A 26,143-nucleotide genomic window follows, 5' to 3' on the forward strand; every position below is an offset into this window, starting at 1 on the left:
CGGTACTGCCTCTGCGGTATTGGCTCTGTGGTGATGGTTCTGCGGTATCTGATCTGTGGTACCTGCCTCTGTGGTATTGGTTCTGCAGTATCTGCCTCTGCGGTATCGGTATTGGTTCTGCATACGCTGCGGGGGGAGACTGCCACTTTAGCTGCTGGTTTTGGGTTGTCTTTCCCATTACACAAGCCAACCAATCAGATTCCGGCTGTCATTTCTCTACCCCAGGTTAGCAGGTGAGATCAGTCATCTGATTGGCTGTCTCGCTCACTACAAATTTCAGTTGATTTCTTGCAGAAGTCGCTAGAGAGGAAGACCAGAACGTTGCACGATGCGGATGCGGTAGCGACAGGAGAAGCCGCCCGGGGAGCGTTGTACGAGGCGGTCAGGGAGCAGTCTCATGAGGCGGAGGAGCGGCACAATAGACTAATAGATTAATGACTGAGCTCAGCCTGTCACTGGCGCTGTCTCTACGCTCTGTGCCTGCTACGGGGCGCGACCAACCATCACTAATATAGGGGTGACCTATGACGCGACAGCATTGATTGAAGATACAAATTAAACACTAACCTCTCATTAACACATTGCGTCAGCCATTATCATTAATAATCACCGTAAAATATCACGACAGCGATGTCCACAGCCGCGTTTGTTAGTGTTTCATTGTCGATGACGTCTTCACCCCCCTTTCTGTGCAATGGTTCAGTCCACAGTGGGAGCGGACTGCCGGGCGGCTCTGTGAGCTCAGTAGTGCTCGGGGCTGCCGGGAGGAGGACGTGTGTCCTGTGCTGTGTGCTCGGCGCTGTGTGCGGGGGATCTGCAGGAGGATAACACATGTGAATACACAGATAAGGCGGCTGTGCACCGAGATTGGCGCGGAGCGGGGCCGGAGGAGCCCGGGACTGATGGGCTGCGGAGTGTGCGCTGTGCTGGGAGCGCAGGAGCCCTGAAGTGGCGGTGACATCCATCTCCGGCCCTGATCACCTGGTACTGCTCTGCCCCTCACCTCCGGCTGTGAGACCATCCATCCATCCATGTCTGTGCTCGGCCCCATTCACACTCAGAGGATGGCCGGCGGTAATCACTGCGGCTCCACTCACGATCCCATCACTACATCAATCCCATTATGGAGATTTGCCATTTTTACCATTGATTGTTTATTAATATTTTTTTAATCTTAAAAATGTTTATTATCAAAATGTTTGCCCCCCATGCCGTACTGTGAGGGCCATCACTCCGTGCCCCCCAATGACCCCCGGCGTCGCCTTCCTCCACTCCGTACCCCGATGACCCCCGGCGTCGCCTTCCTCCACTCCGTACCCCGATGACCCCCGGCGTCGCCTTCCTCCACTCCGTACCCCGATGACCCCCGGCGTCGCCTTCCTCCACTCCGTACCCCGATGACCCCCGGCGTCGCCTTCCTCCACTCCGTACCCCGATGACCCCCGGCGTCGCCTTCCTCCACTCCGTACCCCGATGACCCCCGGCGTCGCCTTCCTCCACTCCGTACCCCGATGACCCCCGGCGTCGCCTTCCTCCACTCCGTACCCCGATGACCCCCGGCGTCGTCTTCCTCCACTCCGTACCCCGATGACCCCCGGCGTCGCCTTCCTCCACTCCGTACCCCGATGACCCCCGGCGTCGTCTTCCTCCACTCCGTACCCCGATGACCCCCGGCGTCGCCTTCCTCCACTCCGTTAGATGTCCCTCGTTCTCTGGAGACATCATGTCCCCCCCCTGTCATCCATACTCTGCCATTACCTTCCCCCCCCCCCCCCTTTCTCATCCTTGTTGGCATAGTCCATGTGCGGTGGTCCTCGCTGAGCCCACCTGTATATTTCTCCTTACCCGGCTTCTTACATTTGCATCATTGTTTCTTTTTCTTTTATCCTAGGCGTGACTGTTCCAAGGACTGAGGAGCATCACCCCCATCATCATCATGTCTACTGTTCACACCACCGTGGCCGACTTACGGACCAGGGCCGGGGGTAAGTAGTCACCTTCTATATTGTCAGTACTGGGCCTAAGAACTGCAGCACCGCTTCCTTTCTGGATCCCAGCTCTGCCATCATGATGTTTATAAAGGGTTACTCCCATCTTCCAAACAAATGGGTGTTATCAGATAGTGTTTGTAAATTCAAGCAGTTTTGCAATTTACTGTTTATTAAAATCTTCAGCCACTCCTGTGAGGATAACACTTTTTGTTTAGCTTGTTGCCTTGGAGCCCGACCACTGCTGCTAGACAGCAGACTATACGCAGCGCTTACACGCTCCTTTCTATTGAGCATGTAAGCGCTGTTTTGAATCTGGCCTGGAATGCACTGCTACGTGCCGGCTCAGTGCTTACAAGCTGGACAGCAGCGATGGTTGGTCTCCTAGGCAACAAGCTGTAAACAAAAGAAAAAAGGTTCATCTCTGAAGAACGGCTGCAAATCTTAATAATCAGTAAATTGCAGAAGTGCTTGTTTTAACACGTGCTGTTCGACAGTATCCATTTAGCATGGGACTGGCCCTTTAAACGCATTATTTGGTGCTGCTGATTTCAACATTGGAGGAATGGGATCCATGCATATGTTTTGCTCGGAGTGCCGGTTTGTAACGTCGACAGTACTGCTCATCTCCCGTGGAAGTGATCAGCACCAGGATACCCCTCTAACTTTTCCTATAGATATGCAGACTATGAAGGGAGTGTCACTGAGATGTGCCAAAAACTAACTCAGCTCTGCTGCATCACCCACCCGACAACCGTTACAGCAGAGCTGAGCGTGTCGGTGCGCACCGTGCCACCTCTGTAGGTAAACTGGCTGCCTGCGCCCTGCTTACTCTTCATCCAGGTGTTCCTCCTGTCCTGTAGTTCTGGATCCGCTATATATTGGTGCTTATATGGGCTTTGCCTGTTCCCCTGCGGAGTCCGTCAAATTGATGGAAGATTAGTGCTGCGTGGTGCGTCATCCTCCCCATCTAAGATGTCAGAATATCCTGGCGGAGTCGTGCAGTTTTCTCCAGCTCATGTCTGGGATTTGCTGTAGGACGGTGGCGGTGATTCCCGTGATGATGTGTATGGAGTTAGTCTGCCGGCCGCTCGCTGGGAATTAGCTTCCTATTTATCCATTTTATTCCTGTGACACCACAGATTCCTCTGCGCTGGCTGAATCCAGGGCGAGCGCTCCTTATCTCTCCAGGGCGAGCGCTCCTTATCTCTCCAGGGCGAGCGCTCCTTATCTCTCCAGGGCGAGCGCTCCTTATCTCTCCAGGGCGAGCGCTCCTTATCTCTCCAGGGCGAGCGCTCCTTATCTCTCCAGGGCGAGCGCTCCTTATCTCTCCGCCGGCTGACTCCGCACTCACTGATTGCTATTTGATACTGCAGTGTATCACCGCTCTCTGAGCTTTCTACCCAGCGTCATGTAAGAAGAGGAAGATTTTTTGCAAGAATTTGTGAGGCTTAAATGGTTTCGTGTAGTTAAAAAAAACAAAACCACAATAAATGTCCAATATGCCTGCGGGCGATCAATCCAGACATGGAGCAGCCGAGCAGATAACCCCATTAAAAATGAGAGTTGCTATCTGTAGTGTTGAGCGAGTGTGCTCAGATGAGGTGTTACCTGAGCATGCTCGGGTGCTAGTGGAGTGTCTCTGGAGTGCTCTAAAAAAAAATGCTTGAGTCTCTTTGGCTGCATGTCTTGCGGCTGTTTGACAGACAATTATTTCACGTGTTGCAGCTGTCGAACAGCTGCGGGGACTCGAACATAGTATTTGAGCGTGCAGAAGGTAGTCTATTAGCACCTGAGCATGCTCAGATAACACCTTATCCCAGCACGCTCACTCAGCATTAGTTATCTGGTCTTGTTCGTTTCTACATTATTGGTGAGCGGTGCCGATGACATGACAAACCCCCACACACCTGCTGAGACTTGCGGATCGTGCACCTCTGAGATCGTGTGTATACTTTTGTTCATTTGCCCTGGCTCCCGTTCACACGATGAGGAAATCCGCACTGACCTGATGATTGTGCACGCACTTTGGTCGGTGTGTGGGGTCATAACGTCATCGGCGCCATCCACCACCGCAGTGGAAGTGACCGGTGGCGGATATACCTTTTTCAGGGTGTTTAGGGTGGGGGCAGCTGGGGACAATTTCCTTGCCGTTCTAGTATTGGGGGTGTCTGTGACCCTATGGGATTTTGCTCTGTCCATTGAGTACTGTTTGGGGGAACCGCTTGCCCACGTGCCAAGAAATGATCCCATAACTTTTGGTTTGGGTCCACAAATTGTGGTTGGGCCGTGCAGCAAAACTCCTGCATTTACCGCGGATTTGTGATCCGGTTGTTGGTCATACATGGCAGGGTTAGAGGGCATACAATATACCCACATGGTAACTGTCACCCCACTGCAAGAGGCAAGCACCGCCGTCATGAGTGCAATGTAAGGCTGCTTCACACACAGCATCCTGTAGCTTTTTCATTGCCTGATTATACGTTTTTGGCAGCCATATTGCTTATTCCATCAAAATCTTAAGGGAAATATAAAATGCACGATGTACAAAGTGGTTGTTTTTTTTATTTTTTCCGACTCTGGATGGTGTTTTCTGTGCCAGGACTGTGTGTGCAGAGGAGGGACACATTTGGCACTGTCATTGTTAAAAAAAAAAAAAAAAAAAATTTTAATCAGATTTTTTTATTAAATATTTTTCAAATAATTACAACCATGGGCAATATCTCTCTGAATAAATCATGATCCAAAAGCAGAAATGATAAACACAAGTTCAGTAACTGTTAAGGTTGATTTTTTTTTTTTTAATCCCCTGGACACTACGGGTAAGAGCGTGCACACTGTTACCTATTAACCGCATACATAAAGCCTGTAAGCTGCTTGTGTACCAGTCTTTCTCCATACAGGACAGTACAGTGTGTCCTCCTGGATGCTGTCTGTGTGCACGCTCTTCATTGTATTGTGCCCAGACCCCAACCCCCAATAACCCATAGACCCTCACACTATAGATCCCTACCCTCAATAACGCAGACCCTCACTCTATAGACCCCTACCCTCAATAACTCATAGACCCTCACATTATAGACCCCTACCCTCAATAACTCATAGACCCTCACCCTATAGACCCCTACCCTCAATAACTCGTAGACCCTCACACTATACCCCTACCCTCAATAACACGTAGACCCTCACACTATAGATCCCTACCCTCAATAACGCAGACCCTCACACTATAGACCATTACCCTCAATAACTCATAGACCCTCACACTATAGACCCCTACCCTCAATAACTCATAGACCCTCACACTATAGACCCCTACCCTCAATAACTCGTAGACCCTCACACTATACCCCTACCCTCAATAACACGTATACAAATAAACTATATAAATAAATAATCTTTATTTTTATATAGCGCTAACATATTCCGCAGCGCTTTACAGTTTTGCACACATTATCATCGCTGTCCCTGATGGGGCTCACAATCTAGAATTCCTATCAGTATGTCTTTGGAATGTGGGAGGAAACCGGAGTGCCCGGAGGAAACCCACGCAAACACGGAGAGAACATACAAACTCTTTGCAGATGTTGTCCTGGGTGGGATTAGAACCCAGGACCCCAGCGCTGCAAGGCTGTAGTGCTAACCACTGCGCCACCGTGCTGCCCCGCTATAGACCCCTACCCTCAATAACTCACACTATAGACCCCCTACGCTCAATAACTCGTAGACCCGCACACTATAGACCCCTACCCTCAATAACTCATAGACCCGCACACTATAGACCCCTACCCTCAATAACTCATAGACCCTCACACTATAGACCCCCTACCCTCAATAACTCGTAGACCCTCACACTATAGACCCCCTACCCTCAATAACTCGTAGACCCGCACACTATAGACCCCTACCCTCAATAACTCATAGACCCGCACACTATAGACCCCTACCCTCGATAACTCATAGACCCTCACACTATAGACCCCCTACCCTCAATAACTCGTAGACCCTCACACTATAGACCCCCTACCCTCAATAACTCGTAGACCCGCACACTATAGACCCCTACCCTCAATAACTCATAGACCCGCACACTATAGACCCCTACCCTCGATAACTCATAGACCCTCACACTATAGACCCCCTACCCTCAATAACTCGTAGACCCTCACACTATAGACCCCCTACCCTCAATAACTCGTAGACCCGCACACTATAGACCCCTACTCTCAATAACTCATAGACCCTCACACTGTGTCACCCTGTCAGCACATTTATGTAGTGCATAGAAACATTGGGTCAGTAATGTATACCCCCCTCCATTTAAATGGTCTCAGACATTTTTTACATTACATTTTGATAGAAGCCGTCAGCTAATTCATGCTCCCAGACCACAGACAACATAAATCAATAAATCAGAGCTTGACAGCACAATTGCAGCCAGGTATATGTTTTTCTGCAATCCCCTGACATTTCAGGTAACCGTTTCTCCCAAACATGACTCCCGATGGTTGACCGGTGTCTTCATGTGTGTACATAGAGAGAGACCTATCAGTCAACTAGAGCGGTGCAGGAAGAAGCTGGCTGGAGCGGCATCAGACCGCGGGAATCGCCTGACAGATCCCCTTTAACAAATCTCCACTGACTTCTATGCTCATTTTAAAGGTTTATTCCCACAATGGCAATTTTTTTTTACAAAAGCCCAGTATCTTCATTAATCTTGTAAATATATAATGTAAGGCCAACATAAAGTTCCTTTCCTCTACCTTTGTGTCTTCATGTCCTTCTTCACCTTATTGCATCCCCCTTCACATAGCAGAATGGGCATCCTAATCTGATAAAGCTACATTTCCCTGCAGCACCCTGCTTCTCCTCAGTGCTTTTAGGCCCCTGCTTGCTCTTTTTTTTGTGTGCTCCCTGATGGATAGCTCGATCTCAACATGGGCAATTTTCTCTTATGATGGATGAGTGAACCATTGATAGTTCTGAATATAGTGACTGTCAACCACTACGTGACCAATATTCATTACTATTTACCGTACATGCTCCACATTTCATGGGGATCTCCAGAGCCTGATCGTGTTCTCCTCTGCAAGCATAGCTGAGCTGGGCATAGAATAGCTTGTGTTGCTCTGACATGGGCAATGAGGATTCTGTGAGAGGGTCTGTGAGATGTTCTATCAGACAGGGTCCTAGGTGCATTTCTTTTTGTCAATGAGACAGGGTCATTAGGTGTATCTGAGGACACCCTCCCCAAGGAGGCTCCAAATCAGTGCTGATGTGAACATTTTTGGTAATGACCTTTTGTACTCTGGCTCCGATGGACTATGGGAGGTCTGGATGTTAGGCCTCGAACATGGGTATAATAAATCACCCATATTACACCGGGGCCTGACCAGTCCATTGCTCTCTGACTTTAGCAAACTTAGTACAGATCAGTTTCTGTAATGATTTACTCTGAATCCATCTATTAGTAATTTTACATTTTTATTTCTGGTCGTTTTTGACACTTTTTTTGGTGAAAACTTTTAAGAGGCAGCCAATAGGGAAATATAGAGTGCTCTTCAAATGATCTGTTTTTTTCTATTTTCTTTTGATTGAAAAAAAAAAAAAACAGAGAAAGAAAAACATTTTTTAAATTCCTAGCTGAAGAAAAGCACTGCAGAAAATGAGATGGAAGCCTATCGAGGCCTGAGAAAATGAATGCAGGTGCTTGGGAGCACTGGGTGAGCGACATCAAAGAGGGATAATGCAGGAGCCGGAAGCTTCCTCTTGACTCGGGTCGCCATTGTTGCTGCCTTTGAACCTTCGCACAGTGTGATGATTACAGGCTGTAAAATACTCCGGAAATCATGGTCCTGTGATGCTGAGAGGTTGTGCCCTCCTGGTCTACTCCACTGTCGCATTCATTTTATCTCTTTTCTTTCTGAAGATAATGAAGGAAACTTATTCCCGGGTGCTAGCTCGCACCTCTTACGTAAGCGCGCCAGTGACACATTCCCTGGCATATGACAAGCCGAGGTGTTAAAGTGTTAAAAATAAAATCCTCAATATGGTTGGAGATTTAAAGGCATATTTTACGGACTGCACATAGAAAGCTTTGCAGATAGGAGGTCTCGGTTGGTAAGGTTCTCCGTTATTTCTTGGTGTGATATTGGTTCATATATGCAGTTCCAGCACGCTATGGCAGGGGTGCCCAACCTGTAGCTCAAGGGCCACATGTGGCTCGCAGGCCCGTGATGTGTGGCTCGCGGATGTCTGCCAGCTTGGTGCATTAGCGCCAGTTGTAGCAAACAGCTATTAAGAACAGATCTCTAGATGGGGACTTGTGTGTAGCCCTTCACAGAAGAGCAGGTCTGAATGGGGGTAAGATGGGAAACCCCAGAGCTTGGCATGCTGCCTCGGTGGGGTTTCTGTGGAAAATATTTTTTTGGTCATTATACCAGTAATGGGGGGGCTCTCGGTGTAGGGCAGGTGCTGGATATAGGTGGCGACCTTCTCTCAGAGCTGAACGTGGCTCTCAAGGTCAGAATGGTTGGGGACCTCTGCTCCATGGCGTCCTACTGTCACGGTCTACAACTATACAAATGGCATTAACGGCTTTGTACAATGTTTCCGTAAGTCTGGACATTAATTATGGAATCAGAATTGTCTGAGATCACACATGAATAAAGATGCTTGGCCTCGTAGTAGATGCTGTTCCGTCAGTACAAACTATGCGCACACTTCATGGGTTGGGTGAACACTTGGACACGCATTCCATACCTAAATCCTCATCCGACCCGCTAATGTTCTGCTTCCATTGCAAATGAATAAGGATGTTGTAATCCCGTTCCACGCGCTGTTACAAATCCCGAACATCTTTGTCAACACTAAATTGACAAATGCAGATTATTCCAGCAGATTCGGCACAACAAAGCTTGAAATAATTGAATGACAATGGGGCTAATCCTTGTGTAAGGTCGATCAGAGTGTCTGATATTGACTGGTTTGGCCGACAGTCTGACGTGTGGGGGGCCCACATCATCTTTTTGTTCTCTAACATGTAAGCCGCTGCCAGAGATGTCTGGCAGCAGCTTTTTTCCTAGAGAACACAGGAGCATTCTTGGGTATTGATCAGGTAGCTGCTGGCCAAAGAATGGTTTTGCCGTACACAGTCTTTAGTGTATGTGGTATGTAGATGGCAGCAGTCCTCATATGGCGTCCTTAATTGCCTCTGTTATTAGGCTGTGGCTGTAAAGCAGCATGGGGTCACCCGCAAATGATGGAAGTATTGTTGTGGGACTCCTTTATGACGTGGGGGAAGAAAACTCCCACTTGGCCTTTAAGTAAATTATTAAAGTTATGACATGGGAACAGTTATTCTGCTCTTACTAATGAGTGACAGGCGATGTTGTGATGCTGTGGTGTGGCAGCCCTCCAATGCCACTGCCAACAAAGAGCTTCTGTGTGAGCCGGAGCCATTTGTATGGCGGCCTTGAATTTTAGTTGGTCTGATGTTATGCGGATAAGGGCAGCACGGTGGCGCAGTGGTTAGCATAGCAGCCTTGCAGCGCTGGAGTCCTGGGTTCAAACCCCACAAAGGACAACATCTGCAAAGAGTTTGTATGTTCTCTCCGTGTTTGCGTGGGTTTCCTCCGGGTTCTCCAGTTTCCTCCCACATTCCAAAGACATACTGATAGGGAATTTAGATTGTGAGCCCCAACAGGGACAGCGATGATAATGTGTGCAAAACTGTAAAGCGCTGCGGAATATGTTAGCGCTATATAAAAATAAAGATTATTTATTATTTATAATGAGGCAATGGCTGTAGGGTGACCGGAGATGAGAGAAGACCGTGGCCGTGTCAAAAGGAAGTTGGTGCACGGATCTTGTTTTGTGACTTTCAGTCACCGTATTTTAATTTTACTTTTGGGTCCCAATACCTTTGTCACTGTCATCCAGTCATCTTTGCTTTAGGGTCCTGTGCTCCTTGAAGCCACTGTTCACCTTGGCACTTAAAAATGACTATACATTTGGCATAGGAGAACAGGGTAGGCAAGATTGAGTTACCACTCTCCACGATACTGAAGGTCGGGTTCGATGGCCTCCATGGAGAGGGCAGCCTTAAGTACCGTCACACAGTGGCATTTTGATCGCTACGACGGCACGATCCGTGACGTTCCAGCGATATCCTTACGATCTCACTGTGTCTGACACGCTCCTGCGATCAGGGACCCCGCTGAGAATCGTACGTCGTAGCAGATCGTTTGAAACTTTCTTTCGTCGTCTAGTGTCCCGCTGTGGCGGCATGATCGCATCGTGTAACAAAGGTGTGCACGATATTGTATACGATGTGCGCATAGTAACCAACAGCTTCTACATCGCAAACACGTCATGAAATTATCGCTCCAGCGTCGTACATTGCGAAGTGTGACCGCAGTCTACGACGCTGGAGCGATAATGGAGCAAGGCTGGAGCGTCACGGATCGTGCCGTCGTAGCGACCAAAGTGCCACTGTGAGACGGCACCCTAAGAGAAAACATGGCGACTGGTAAGATGGCTATACATGGCAAATGCGTTGGTACTTTTAATACCAGGGTGGAGGAGAACTTCAAAAGGACTTTTGCTGAACCATAACTTCTACAGATACATAATGTCTGATTGCTAGACCCCAGTACCCATGAGAGCAGGTTATCCGGAGTCCCCCATCTGAATGAAGTGGCTGTCATGTCTATGGGACCAATGGAGAACGCCAAGTACAGCTTTGGTTGTTGGCAACACATGGCCACTTTCTCCCAAAATAAGCCCCACACTTGTCCATGGGTTGTTCTGCTTGTCGCTCAGTTTCCATAAGAGGCGTGCATGTTCTTTTAACCCCTTTACCCTTAATATGTTGTAAATGTGATTGGAATATGTTCTGAAGGTGTGACTTGTCTTTAGGTTATGGAAAGTCGGTGTCCAGACTTCTTACCACATCCTCTGTTCTTGTATCGCCCTCTTCGTTCCATTTCCCTTTGTCTCTGGAGCCTCCTTTAGATTCCTTGTGTGTAAATAATGTCAGAGATGTTAGGACGTTACTCTCTTCGTCGGTTGTAGAAATGGGTATCAAATAGCACCTGTCTCGTCCCCGCTGTCGGGTTCATGTGTCCACATCTGCGCTGCTGATCAAGATGGATGGCGGACGATATTCTTCAAAGCTTTTTTAAACCAGGTTAATAGTCAACGTGTTTTGAGATCATACAGGACCTCTTCCTCAGGACAAAACCTTACAAAAACTGTTTTTGTAAGGTTTTGTCCTGTAGAAAAGGTCCTGCATGACCTCGAAACATGTTGACTATTAACCTGGTTGAAATAAAGCTTTGAAGAATATCGTCCGCCATCCATCTTTATCAGCAGCGCAGATTTGGACACATGCAGCCGGTTTCACCATTATCCCCGGTCTTTGGACCCGTGTCCTGCAGCAGCTGATCCATGCTTTTTACATGTTGCTTAGTCGCAACAAAACAAGGTGAGCATACCTCTCCCCAATGCACCCCATGTTGTTAACCAGTTAAGACCCTATTTGCGCTTTTTTTGCTCCCCAGATTTTCTACTTCTCGTCCCCGCTATCAGCACATTTGGGAGTATCTATAGTTGGGCTACCAGAAGTTAGGCCGCCCAGGAAGTTCTGCCATTGATGACATATTGCCCATTCTCAATCTCTGGACATTGGTCGGCCATTTGTAATGTACAAAGCCATGTTGTGTTTAGTTGACATAGAATCCATTCATCCTATGGTAAAGTGTTTTATTTGCCTTAAATCAAATTTGTCAGCAAGTTTTTCTATGTAATATGACGGCAGCATGATGTAGGGACAGAAACCCTGATTCCAGCGATGTGTTATTTAGTTTACTGGGTGCAGAAGTATTGATGGTCACTGTTTTCTCTGCTGCAGAGCTCAGTTGTTGAGCTGTGTATAACTCTGACCACACACCAGCTTTCTGTGTACATTATATAGTGACAGAGAGCTGCTAATCCGAGCTTGGGCGGTGGTTGGAATAGGAGGCGCAAGGCCTGGAGTCCTGTAGTGATGATCTCCTTCTGAGAAAACACTGATTTTATTGAAATAGCAAACAGCCCAGTAAGTGACACATTGCTCTAATCAGGTCTTTAACTACATCATGCTGCTCTCAGATTACATAGCAAAAATCTGCTGACCTATTCCCTTTTATGAACTTTAAGGCTATGTGCACACGTTCAGGATTTCTCGCAGAAAATTCCTGAGAATTCCGGACATTTTCTGCAAGAAATCTGCAAGAAAACCGCGTGCGTTTTTGCCGCGGTTTTGACGCGTTTTTGCCGCGGTTTTTTCCGGACACTTCCCAATGCATTTTGGAGTGGGAAATCCGCAAAAAAAACGGAAAATTAATGAACATGCTGCGGTTTTTACCGCAATGCGTTTTTTTCGCGGAAAAAAACGCATCATGTGCACAAAACATGCAGAATTCATTCTAAATGATGGGATGCTTATTGTATGCGGTTTTTTTTGCGGTTTTATAGCGTTTTTATCGGGAAAAACCGCAAAAAAAAAACGCGAAAAAAAACGCAACGTGTGCACACAGCCTTAAACTACATTTCCCCCTCTTAAATTGGCTAGATACACTTCCCTACAGATACATCACTAGCCCCTTAGCTTTTCCTTTGCCTGGTATCATACAAAAACTTCATCACCCGTATTTTATTTCCTCCAGCTCTTGGATAGCAGGTGCCCAATATCTGCCTAACTAGCCTTTCAATGAACTCTCATCAACGAAAAGCCAGGATACTATATTCTCACTGTGATCAAGTGCAGAGTATACATCTTTGAGGAAGTAAACACCATTCTGATACTTTTTTTTTTTTTTTGGCCTCCAAAATTTTTAGGCTGTGTGCACACATTGCTGATTTTTCGAGGTTTTTTTCTGCGTTTTTTCGCTATAAAACCGCAAAAAAAAACATACATTATGCATCCCATCATTTAGAATGAATTCTGCAATTTTTGTGCACATGTTTTTTTCCGCGAAAAAAAAACGCATCGCGGTAAAAAACGCAGCATGTTCATTAATTTTGTGGATTTCCCACTATATAACGCATTGGGAAATGTCCGGAAAAATCTGCAAAAAAACGCGCAGAAAATTTCAGGTTTTTCTCAGGAAATTTCTGCAAGAAATCCTGAACGTGTGCACATAGCCTTAAAGGTGTCTGAGATCTGTCCAAGAACGGAGGGCAGCCTCAGTGTGCTCTATGCTTGTAGATTGGGCTGCTCAGATGTGCCGCCATAAGACAGCCACCTTGAGTTGCCTGTGATTTTGGTTTCCCATCAGTGCCTGAGATATAAGGAGATGTCTCTTTCCTAGAAAAATCAACTTGGCGGATGATTAGAGCTTTGCTTGTTGGGCGTGGGGTGCGCTAGGATCACTGCTCAGTGGTGTCCGACTCCTTTGTTAATCTGTTGGTGATACATGATTACTGTGACTATTCGGTGACAACGTTTCTGTTATTTTGCTCACATTTATTGTAGAAAATAAATGTAAAACTACATGAAATATGAACTACCAGTAAATAGGCAATTTTGCTTCTGTTTGGGGGACGGGGGGATTACACTCCTTATGGACAAGCGGCATGGTTGTGATGCTAGACCAAATAGTGTGCTCTCCCAGCCGCATCGGGGGATTGCAAGGGCATTGAAGCTGTCCGAATCCAATGGTCCAGTCCGCTTCAGAGCAGCGCTTACAAGCTGAATAGCAAAGGGTTTGTAAGCGCTACGCTCTTTGCTTCGCAGACCAGCCGTATTGCGGCGGTGGCTAGATAATGAGCAGTGCACAATGGCATTAAAAATCCCTCCATTGTTGTAGGGTAAGTTGGACAGTTGCTTGGTTTTACAAAGCAGTTTGTAATTTTTAACCATTTATGATGCTGAAAAAACGCCAGTTTTACGCGAATATATGCTGAGCATTGACTGTAACTTTGGACTTCTGTCTCTTTTTTTTTTTTTTTGGCTCCTCGAAATATAGGCTTCCAGCCTGGGAAAATGTCACTTACTGAAATCATTTCTGTCCCACGGATAAAAGTAGTACCTGCTTCTGTGAAAACCCCTTACAGGGAGCCCTGTTTTAGAGGTAGGGAGATAGTGGATACGTGGGGTGCAGCAGCTCTACGCTAGGACAAAGAATAGGTCCACCCTTGGAATAGCGGTGCGAGGTCGGTGATTTCTGGAGATTGCTTCATGAAGGCCATCATCTGTGGGAACATTGGGGGTGCTGGACTGGTGCGTCATAGAGTGGGCCGATGATCTGCTGTCCGGCAGTAGGTATGCGCCAGGTAACACGGTTGGCAGCAGTTGGTGTGTGCCAGGTAACACGGTTGGTAGCAGTCGGTGTGCGCCAGGTAACACGGTTGGCAGCAGTCGGTGTGCGCCAGGTAACACGGTTGCTGCAGTCCGTGTGCGCCAGGTAGCACAGTTGGCAGCAGTAGGTATGTGCCAGATAACACGGTTGGCAGCAGTAGGTGTGTGCCAGGTGACACGGTTGGCAGCAGTTGGTGTGCGCCAGGTGACACGGTTGGCAGCAGTAGGTATGTGCCAGGTAACACGGTTGGCAGCAGTTGGTGTGTGCCAGGTGACACGGTTGGCAGCAGTGGATGTGCGCCAGGTGACACGGTTGGCAGCAGTAGGTATGCACCAGGTGACACGGTTGGCAGCAGTGGATGTGTGCCAGGTAACACGGTTGGCAGCAGTCGGTGTGTGCCAGGTAACACGGTTGGCAGCAGTGGATGTTGTTCTCCTCACGTGGTATGAAGAGTCAGGCGCTTCCTACGCTCCAGTGCCGTTATGTTCTTTCTCTGATTACTGCAGCATCATAATAGATTTATTGGCGCTATCACTGGGCTGGGCCTATTGACATAGATAAGCCGGCAGCCTTTGGCCTTTGCAGTGCTGTAATGGCTATTTTAGCTTGAAAGCTAGAGGATGTAGTGGCGGGTGCATGTCTGCCGGGTGCGTGTGTATGCCAGGCATGCTGGCACTGCTACGTCTCACAATGGAGCCCGGCCGCTGATGGCTGCAGAGATGCTGTCATCCTCCTGGTGTAAATAACCCCCCAGGACCACGCTGTGCAGAGTCTAATTTGGGATGTTGTTCTGGAAGTGACCCGTCTATTTATGGATGCCGGGGAGGTCAGATGACCTGTGTTTCTGGGATAAGTCCGGATCGTCTTGGCTTCCATCTATCTCATCCGGACTCGTCTCCGCATTTCTGTGTATTCATAGTCCTGTGGACTGGTGCAGGCCCTTAGGGTTTGTGTGACACATGATCGGAGGAGATTGGTGGATGAAATTGCCAGAGCTGTGGAGTCGGAGGTCTAGGACGCTGCTTCACAGGGGCCTGAGTTCATGGAAATGAGAGAAGGAGTTGTCCAGACAAACAGCTGCTGAACCAATTCCCTTCTATTGAGAAAAGTCGAATGCACGTAGTTGGCAAAGCGCATGATACATACGGTAACGTGACCGCTCGCTCGCACAGGGAATACCGGGAAATGGTGACCGCTCGCACAGGGAATTCCGGGGAACGGTGACCGCTCTCTTGCACTGGGAATACCGGGAAATGGAGACCGCTCGCACAGGGAATACCGGGGAACGGTGACCGCTCTCTTGCACTGGGAATACCGGGAAATGGTGACCGCTCGCTCGCACAGGGAATACCGGGAAATGGTGACCGCTCGCACAGGGAATACCGGGGAACGGTGACCGCTCTCTTGCACTGGGAATACCGGGAAATGGAGACCGCTCGCACAGGGAATACCGGGGAACGGTGACCGCTCTCTTGCACTGGGAATACCGGGAAATGGTGACCGCTCGCTCGCACTGGGAATACCGGGCAACGGTGACCGCTCGCTCGCACAGAGAATACTGGGGAACGGTGACCGCTCGCACTGGGAATATCGAGGAACGGTGACCGCTCACTCGCACAGCGAATACCGGGCAACGGTGACTGCTCGCTCGCACAAAGAATACCGGGCAACGGTGACTGCTCGCACTGGGAATATCGAGGAATGGTGACCGCTCGCTCAGGGAATACCGGGCAACGGTGACCGCTCGCACTGGGAATACCGGGCAACGGTGACCGCTCGCTCGCACTGGGAATACCGGGCAACGGTGACCGCTCGCTCGCACTGGGAATACCGGGCAACGGTGACCGCTCGCTCGCACTGGGAATACCGGGCAACGGTGACCGCTTGCTCGCACTGGGAATACTGGGCAACGGTGACCGCTCGCTCGCACTGGGAATACCGGGCAACGGTGACCGCTCGCTCGCACTGGGAATACCGGGCAACGGTGACCGCTTGCTCGCACTGGGAATATCGAGGAACGGTGACCGCTCGCTCGCACTGGGAATACCAGGAAACGGTGACCGCTCGCTCAGGGAATACCGGGCAACGGCGACCGCTCGCTCGCACTGGGAATATCGAGGAACGGTGACCGCTCGCTCGCACAGGGAATGCCGGGGAACGGTGACCACTTGCAGTGTGGCAGTCTGCAGTCACAAAGGATAGACTTGTGTCCCAAATCCACACAACCCTTTTAAGGTTAGGGTCACACGACTGGTCTTCTATAATCACCCTAATCGGACTGATTTTTTATTTTTTTTAATTTTTTTATGAAGTGAAGCAAAAAAAATTTTTCTCTACCTTTTCCATTCAGTCTCTGAGAATTGGATCACACTCTAGTCATCAGAGTGCAGAGTCCAATGTTTTCCATGGACCCGTAGACTTGAATGGCCAAGTGTGACCCAATTATGAGGCAAGTAGTACATCCGAGGAAAAAATCAGACATGTACACGGCCTCACTGTATAACATGGGGACAGATGGTGCTCATCCCAGTTTTACAGTTGTCTGCACGAGCCTGGAGTTAAAATATTTCTACACAGCAGTTCCAATGTTGCGATGATTTGTACTTTGCACACCAGGCTTTATGAAGGGATCGGTGGGGTGAGGAGCACTAAGTTCATTAGAGACATCATGTGCCTCTTTAGTGAGTTTGGCGCATCTTTCTACTGCCGTACGCTACGACCAGAGCTGCACCGCCACCGTGGGCTGGAATACATTTGTGTGTAGTAAATTAAGATGAAGTTATCCGGTGTGCTTGGCCAAGCCTGTTTCCACCCAACCTCTATCCAATTTTTGAAAAAGCAGGCTCTTGCAGGGACTGGCGTAAAAAGCCAAAAGTCACAACATATTTATTATAACTTTGAGCCGCGCAAAGACTTTGAAGTTTTACTCCGGAATTTTGCTGCTTTATTGTGGCCTCTCTACTTCTGTTCTCGCTTGGGAGCATTTTCTTGCAGCCACACACCATGATGAGTAGATCTACTGATGTCACCACCTCTTTTTCTGAGTTGTCCAACAAGAGCGCTGTGTGAGGTTGCTGTTTATGGCCTCATTGACATCGCACTTTTTGTGACCGCTCCCAACCTACAGTCTAAACGTGTTACTGGCACAAATAGATTAAAAATAACCTGGGGTCCACCCAGCAGCTTAACGTTTCCTATAGTTCTCGTCTTGGACCATGAAACATGGATGTGTGAGACTGGCTTATAGGGTTGTATGGGAATAGCAAATCATCTCGGCCCTTGTCCATGGGTTGTGTGGGGCACCTCAGCTTATTATGATTTAGGTACATTGGCTGCAATACCAGACACGGCCTGTGTACTAGGGTGGGGCTGTTTATCTAATTGGTCATGTGAAACTCCCAGCTCAGTCCGGATCCTGGTTCTCCGATACTTGTAGGAAAATCTATTCCAGATCCATAACCTGAAATCACGTGGTTTCACGAGTCGTATAGAAAGGGGAATGTAGAGTCCGCAATGTTCTCCGTAGTTACGTGCGTCCTTGTCAGTGAGCTTTAGGGACATCCTAAGGGTATGTGCACACGTAGAATGGTCCTCTGCGGATTTTTCTGCAGCGGAATTGATAATTCTGCAGGGCAAAAACGCTGCGTTTTTGCTACAGATTTACCGCGTTTTTTCTGCGGATTTCACTGCGGTTTTACACCTACGGTTTTCTATTGGAGCAGGTGTAAAACCGCTGTGGAATCCGCAGAAAGAAGTGACATGCTGCGGAAGGTAAACCGCTGCGTTTCCGCGCGGTTTTTTTCCGCAGCATGTGCACAGCGTTTTCTGTTTCCCATAGGTTTACATTGTACTGTAAACTCATGGCAAACTGCTGCGGACACGCTGCGGATCCGCAGCAAAATTCGAAGCATGTGCACAGAGCCTTAAAAGACACAGGACGCTTTTGCCTTGTGTTATTAACCCCATCATCTCTGTGAAACCCGCACTCAATGTGTGAAGGCTGCAGTCTAGGTTGATGTGAATGTCAGATCCAGTGCCCCTCACATAATACATGTAAATCTATGCAGCGTGTGTGATGTAGGACACGACATGACACAAATTGTAATGAAACGATTGCGCTCGTCATTGACCAGATCTTGGCGAGGATTCCACTGCTCGTCTCCGCAGATCTAGCGCCAGTCTCATGTTTCAGCAGGTGGCTTACATGGTGGAAATCACATACCGGAGAAATATTTTGTAAGAAGCTCCATGTTCCTTCCAATAGGTGACAATTTCCTCCTCCTCACCAGTAAAACCAGTTTCTGGTTGTTCTGCTGGTTTTACCTAAGTGGCATTTAGCGTTTATTGCTGCAGCAGGTGAACTCAGTAAAAGTGGAATGAGAATCATTTCTGAATGGGAGAGTAGGTCCGCAATGCTGGGGTCAAGGTTTCCAGGGCATCTCCACCTACCTGCATGGTGCTGGTCTGTGTCCTTCCTTACCCTCTTATGTCATCTTGTTTCTTGTTGGGTGAAAGTCAGTATGGACCGGGAATTGTCTTCACATCCCAGTTTTTGTCTGCTTCAAGAATGTTCAGAACGTTCTCATATGGGAGTACCGAAGATGGCAGTGATGGGTCAGCACCTGTGTCCTTTTCTGAGGGCTCTACAGAACAATCCCCGGCAGCTGCGTGTGAGACCCAGGTGCTGAGCTGACCCAAAACTGCCATAATCCGTACTCCAAAGTTTCATAACTCTCTAATCTTAACAAAATAATTTAAAAAGTGACTTTATAAAGGGGTATTACCTTCTAAGATATTTATAGCATGCAAAACATATATGCAATAAGTGTCCGAGGTCCACATTCAGGACTTCAGCCTCTCGGGAGAATGAGGTCCTCTCCTTCCCCAGCTAGAGGGGTCGATGCCATGCTGGCATGTTATCCCTCCCCTCGAGGATTCTGGGTGTAACAGCCCACCATTTCACAACTCCCATAACCTATAATTGAGAGAGTCCATGTAAGGAAGCCTCCACTTTATATCCATGCAGGCAGCTCATTCTTCTGCTATACAGTCAAGTCCAGAAATATTTGTTCAGTGGCCGAATCTTGGTGATTTGGGTTCTGCATGACACAATTTTGGACTTTAAATGAACCCACTGAGATGCAACTGAAGTGCAGACTTTTTTGGGTTTAATTAAAGGGGTTGAATACAAATATCCTGTGAAATTTTAAGGAATTGCAATCATTTTTCTACCAAGCCTCCTTATTCAGGAGCTGAAAAGTAATTGGACAAATTAAATTTTGCCATAAATAAAATGTTCATTTTTAATACCTTTTGTAGAAACTTTGCAGGTAATGACTGTCTGGAAGCTGTGGATGTCTCCAAAAACTTGGGTTTCCTCCTTTGTGATGCTTTATCAGGTCTTTCCTGCAGCTGACTTCAGTTGTTGCTTGTTTGTGGGTCTTTCTCCTTAAATGTTGTCTTAAGCATGTGAAATGCTGCTCAATGGGGTTGATTTCTGGTGACTGTCTCGGCCATTGCAGAATATTCCACTTTTGTGCCTTAAACTCCTTTCTCTTTCACAGTATTTTTGGGTCATTTTCCATCTGTACTGTGAAGCACCATGCAATCAACCTTGTTACATTTGGCTGAATCCATCCGGCTGCTTCTGTCTTCAGTCACATCAATAGACACCAGTGACCCAGTGCCATTGGAAGCCATGCATGCCCATGCTATCACACTGCCTCCACCATGTTTTATAGAGGATGTGGTGTTCTTGGGATCATGAGTCTTTCAAAGCCTTCTCCATGCTTTCTTCTTCCCATCATTCTGATACTGCTCGATCTTAGTTTCATCTGTCCAAAGAATGCTTTTTCAGATCTGGGCTGGCTTCTTTAGATGTTTTTTGGCAAAGTATAATGTGACCTTTTCTATTTTTAAGGCTGATTAATGGATTGTACCTTGTGGTGATCTGAACCGCCTATTTCCTGGAGAGTGTTCTTCACTTGGGTGGATTTTGTGAAGGGGTTTTCCTTCTCCATGGAAAGAAATTTGCAATCATCCACCACTTTTGGCTTCTGTGAACATCCATGCCGTTTTAAGTTTCCAAACTCTCCAGTGCAGTTTTTTTTTTTTTTTTGCAGAATGTACCAAACAGCTGATTTGGCCACTGGTAATATTTCTACTGTCTCTCTGATGGATTCCTTGTTTTTTTTTATTTTTTTCTGTTTCTCTAACATTGAGACCTTTGACTGCATGTTGTGGGTTCACAGCAACAACTTCCAAATGCAAATGTCACACCTGGAGTCATCTCCAGACCTTTTACCTCTTAATTGATGATGGATTCATGAGGGAATAACCCATGCAGCCCATTAAAGAGTTTTTGAGATATTTGTCCAATTGCGTTTGGTCCCAAGAGGCAGCTACATATTAGAGCTGTCATTTCTAAACCCTTACTCCAATTAGGATGTGAATACCCCAAACTAAAGCTGTGTATCTGCCCTTTAAGCCCTTATTGATTATATTTCTGTATCTTGAATATGTTTTTGTAACAGCTAAAATGCCAAAACTTTTGTCACTGTCCAAATATTTTTGGGCCTGACTGTATTAGGTGCTAGAGATGAGCGCATTTGATCGGGTCAGGGCTTATTCGGCAAGCTATAGCACTTATCGAATAAGCTGCAGAGGGAACCCTGCTTCCTGGATCGCTCCGGATGATCAGCTATTCGGCTCCGCAGCTGCATGGAGAAGCCTGTTTGATGGCAACCCCTAGTCCATGCGGTTTCGGCTTGCGGACTTGGGTCAGCATTTAGGTGTAAGCACCAGTCCTAAAGCCCTGGCACATGGCACTCTATACCATACAGTGGCATTCCATCTTTGTGGAATAATTCGTACAGAAAAGCTTTAGTTGACTACATTCTTCAGTATACCCCCATCCGTATACCAAAGAAGCTCCTTTTGTAAAGGTATAATGTGTATGTTCGGCACTCTGCAGTCATTGTGTGGATAGGGGATACACTTTGGTATAAATCCTTTTAACTGGGGCTCTTCTATCATTGTGAACTTAACCATGAGAAGCTGATGGAGTATGCCCAAAATGATCAAACCTTTTCTGCATGTCAGTCATCAAAAATTATGAACTGCTATGACCTCTTTTTTTCATTGTGCCCCTTTTTTGGAGTATGTTGGGTAAATTGAGCCCTGAGCTTAAGTGGCACATGCACTAAACATGTACTATACACTTGTGTGAACGTAGGTTTGGTTATTTTGTTGGGCTACTTCTCTTTCCGACACATGGACATTGGAGAGCTAAATATCTAATATATAATTGCCTAGAATACTACTTCCTGCAATTTGTGCCAACTTCCGTGGCTTTGTCCGGAGCTAATGTCCGGAGCTAATGTCCGGAGATAAGTGACGTCAACAGTGTCCAGTGTCTGATTGGTTGCCGCCTGCTGCGAGCGACCAATCAGAAACGTGCCGTACTGTGACACACTCCGCCCGCCATTTTGGTGTGATTTTTGAATTTTTACCTCACAGCAAGTTTCTACTGCGTGGAGGCGGGCCCAGTGACGTTGCTCTTCAAGCTCCTGCCGAATTTCGTCAAAAAAATGATAATACCATTTACCAAAACTATATATATTTAGTTGTGAAGTGGTTCAGTGACATTTTCACACCAATTTTGAACTTTTGTTTGGTGTTTTCTCCATATACTGCCTATTATTCACTGACTGTTATACTGAGAGACTGCCGTTTATTAACCTCTTCTTTGCCACATTGGGTATATTGCTCTATTATTTGCCACATAAGGACATTGTCCATTATTGCCCAGCAATTTCTTAAATAACAAGAATTGTCAAGAGCTGGTAAGTGCAGCCATTTTTTGTTCTTTCTTACTATTATTTATTAATTGTATTATTCTTACATTTGAATAAATAAAGTATATATGGATTCTAGACTCCCGATTCTTTAGAATCGGGCTGCCATCTAGTAATAATATAAGGGATTTGTCAGATTGGGAAATCTCAATCCTAGTTTGCCCCATTCCTGTTTCCGTTGCTTATCAATATCTGACGAGCTGTGCCCTACTTATCGTACAAATCCTTCTCCATGTATACTCCACATATACTTCTCCTGATGGAGCGGTTACAAGCAGCGATTGCGTGGGGTCTTTCCCCACACCCCTGAGCCCTGGGTTTCTATGCCTATTATGGCCTCATGTGGTGGCTTGGAGCTGTCCCTGCGTATCTCAGGTAACTTTGTCTACAGGTTTCTCTTCCTAAATCCGTTTTTACATTTATATATATTTTTTTTCAATGCATCCCCAGATCAACACCTGGTCGTCTAATGGTTAGATGGAGACCCGGAGAGGCGTACAAGCCACAGTGTCTTGCACCCACGGTGAAATTTGATGGAGGATTGGTGATGATCTGGGGATGCTTCAGCAAGGCTGGAATTGGGCAGGTTGTTCTTTGCGAAGGACGTATGAATCAAGCTGCATACAAGGTTATCCTGGAAAAACAGTGGATTTCTTCTGCTCAGGCAAAGTTCCCTAACTCTTGGGACTGGTTTTTCCAGCAGGACAATGCACCATGCCACACAGCTAGGTCAATCAAGATGTGGATGAAGGATCAATTCACCACATCAAATCCCTGTCATGGCCAGCCCAGTCTCCAGACCTGAACCCCATTGAAAACCTCTGGAATGTAATCAAGAGGATGATGGATAGTCACAAGCCATCAAACAAAGAAGAACTGCTTACATTTTTGTACCAGGAGTGGCATAAGGTCACCCCAAAGCAGTGTGAGAGACTGGTGGAAAGCATGCCAAGACACAGGAAAGCTGTGATTAAAAATCATGGTTATTCCACAAAATATTGATTTCTGAACTCTTCCTGAGTTAAAACATTAGTATTGTTGTTTCTAAATGAATATGAACTTGCTTTTTTTTTTTTTGTTTGCATTATGAGCTCTGCAAGCAATGCATTTTTTTGGGGGTTATTTTGACCATTTCTCATTTTCAGAAAATAAATACAAAATGTATTGCTTGGAACTTCGGAGTCATGTTGTCGGTAGTTTTTAGAATAAAAGAACAATTTACATTTTACTCAAAAATATACATATAAAGAGAAAAATCAGACAAACTGAACATTTTGCAGTGGTCTATTAAATTTTGCCAGAGCTGTGTATTGTCTGTTCTCTTAACCCCTTTCTGACATCGGACGTACTATCCCTTCGAGGTGGGGTGGGCCCCTATGACCACGGACGGGATAGTACGTCCAGCGCGATCGGCGGCGCTCACGGGGGGAGCGCGGCCGATCGCGGCCGGGTGTCAGCTGCCTATCGCAGCTGACATCCGGCACTATGTGCCAGGAGCTGTCTCGGACCGCCCCCGGCACATTAACCCCTGGCACACCGCGATCAAAGATGATCGCGATGTGCCGGCGGTGCAGGGAAGCATCGCGCAGGGAGGGGGCTCCCTGCGGGCTTCCTTGAGCCCCCCGCAGCAACGCGATGTGATCGCATTGCTGCGAGGGTCTTACCTCCCTCCCTGCCTGCTCCAGACCCGGATCCAAGATGGCCGCGGATCCGGGTCCTGCAGGGAGGGAGGTGGCTTCACAGAGCCTGCTCAGAGCAGGCACTGTGAAGCAGCCTGCACTGCTATCAGATCGGTGATCTGACAGAGTGCTGTGCACACTGTCAGATCACCGATCTGTGATGTCCCCCCCCCCCCCCCCCCTGGGACAAAGTAAAAAAGTTAAAAAAAACTTTTTCCAAATGTGTAAAAAAAAATAAAAAAAAAAAAATTCATAAATAATGAAAAGAAAAAAGAAAAATATTATTCCCATAAATACATTTCTTTATCTAAATAAATTAAAAAAAAAACAATATAAGTACATATTTAGTATCGCCGCGTCCGTAACGGCCCGACCTATAAAACTGGTCCACTAGTTAACCCCTTCAGTAAACACCGTAAGAAAAAAAAAAAAAAAAACGAGGCAAAAACAACGCTTTATTATCATACCGCCGAACAAAAAGTGGAATAACACGCGATCAAAAAGACGGATATAAATAACCATGGTACCGCTGAAAACGTCATCTTGTCCCGCAAAAAACGAGCCGCCATACAGCATCATCAGCAAAAAAATAAAAAGTTATAGTCCTGAGAATAAAGCGATGCAAAAATAATTATTTTTTCTATAAAATAGTTTTTATCGTATAAAAGCGCCAAAACATAAAAAAATGATATAAATGAGGTGCCGCTGTAATCGTACTGACCCGAAGAATAAAACTGCTTTATCAATTTTACCAAACGCGGAACAGTATAAACGCCTCCCCCAAAAGAAATTCATGAATAGCTGGTTTTTGGTCATTCTGCCTCACAAAAATCGGAATAAAAAGCGATCAAAAAATGTCACGTGCCCGAAAATGTTACCAATAAAAACGTCAACTCGTCCCGCAAAAAACAAGACCTCACATGACTGTGGACCAAAATATGGAAAAATTATAGCTCTCAATATGTGGTAATGCAAAAAATATTTTTTGCAATAAAAAGCGTCTTTCAGTGTGTGACGGCTGCCAATCATCAAAATCCACTAAAAAACCCGCTATAAAAGTAAATCAAACCCCCCTTCATCACCCCCTTAGTTAGGGAAAAATTAAAAAAATGTATTTATTTCCATTTTCCCGTTAGGGTTAGGTCTAGGGTTAGGTCTAGGGTTAGGTCTAGGGTTAGGTCTAGGGTTAGGTCTAGGGTTAGGGCTAGGGTTAGGGCTAGGGTTAGGGCTAGGGTTAGGGCTAGGGTTAGGGCTAGGGTTAGGGCTAGGGTTAGGGCTAGGGTTAGGGCTAGGGTTAGGGCTAGGGTTAGGGCTAGGGTTAGGGTAATGGGCTAGAGCTACAGTTTGGGTTGGGGCTAAAGTTACAGTTAGGGTTTAGATTACATTTACAGTTTGGAATAGGGTTGGGATTAGGGTTAGGGGTGTGTCAGGGTTAGAGGTGTGGTTAGGGTTACCGTTGGAATTAGGGTTAGGGGTGTGTTGGGGTTAGGGTTTCAGTTATAATATGGGGGTTTCCACTGTTTAGGCACATCAGGGGCTCTCCAAACGCGACATGGCGTCCGATCTCAATTCCAGACAATTCTGCGTTGAAAAAGTAATAGTGCTTCTTCCCTTCCGAGCTCTCCCGTGTGCCCAAACAGGGGTTTACCCCAACATATGGGGTATCAGCGTACTCGGGACAAATAGGACAACAACTGTTGGGGTCCAATTTCTCCTGTTACCCTTGGGAAAATACAAAACTGGGGGCTAAAAAATAATTTTTGTGGGAAAAAAAAGGATTTTTTATTTTCACGGCTCTGCGTTATAAACTGTAGTGAAACACTTGGGGGTTCAAAGTTCTCACAACACATCTAGATAAGTTCCCTGGGGGGTCTGGTTTCCAATATGGGGTCACTTGTGGGGAATTTCTACTGTTTAGGTACATTAGGGGTTCTGCAAACGCAATGTGACGCCTGCAGACCATTCCATCCAAGTCTGCATTCCAAATGGCACTCCTTCCCTTCCAAGCCCTCCCATGCGCCCAAACGGTGGTTCCCCCCAACATATGGGGTATCGGCGTACTCAGGACAAATTGGACAACAACTTTTGGGGTCGAATTTCTCCTCTTACCCTCGGGAAAATACAAAACTGGGGGCTAAAAAATAATTTTTGTGGGAAAATTTTTTTTTTATTTTTACGGCTCTCCATTATAAACTTCTGTGAAGCCCTTGGTGGGTCAAAGTGCTCACCACACATCTAGATAAGTTCCTTAGGGGTTCTACTTTCCAAAATGGTGT

The 26,143-nt window shown here is 46.8% G+C and overlaps 1 protein-coding gene across 5 annotated transcripts in view; it reads left to right on the plus strand.

Annotated features, from left to right (window-relative positions):
• The first annotated feature begins 722 nt into the window (after window positions 1-722).
• ATP8A1 (ATPase phospholipid transporting 8A1) overlaps window positions 723-26,143 on the plus strand; it is a 291,307-nt gene continuing 265,886 nt past the window's right edge. For 4 of the 5 annotated variants that reach the window (XM_069744527.1, XM_069744530.1, XM_069744528.1 and 1 more), the window contains exons 1-2: window positions 744-984; window positions 1,892-1,985. In XM_069744527.1, the coding sequence (XP_069600628.1) occupies window positions 1,937-1,985 (49 nt within the window). In that variant the 5' untranslated portion in view covers window positions 744-984; window positions 1,892-1,936. Of the gene's footprint in view, window positions 985-1,891; window positions 1,986-26,143 lie in introns of all 5 variants that reach the window. The other variant, XM_069744529.1, reaches the window with a different exon arrangement.

Source organism: Ranitomeya imitator, chromosome 1 (genome assembly GCF_032444005.1).
Source record: "Ranitomeya imitator isolate aRanImi1 chromosome 1, aRanImi1.pri, whole genome shotgun sequence".
Lineage (NCBI taxonomy): Eukaryota > Metazoa > Chordata > Amphibia > Anura > Dendrobatidae > Ranitomeya > Ranitomeya imitator.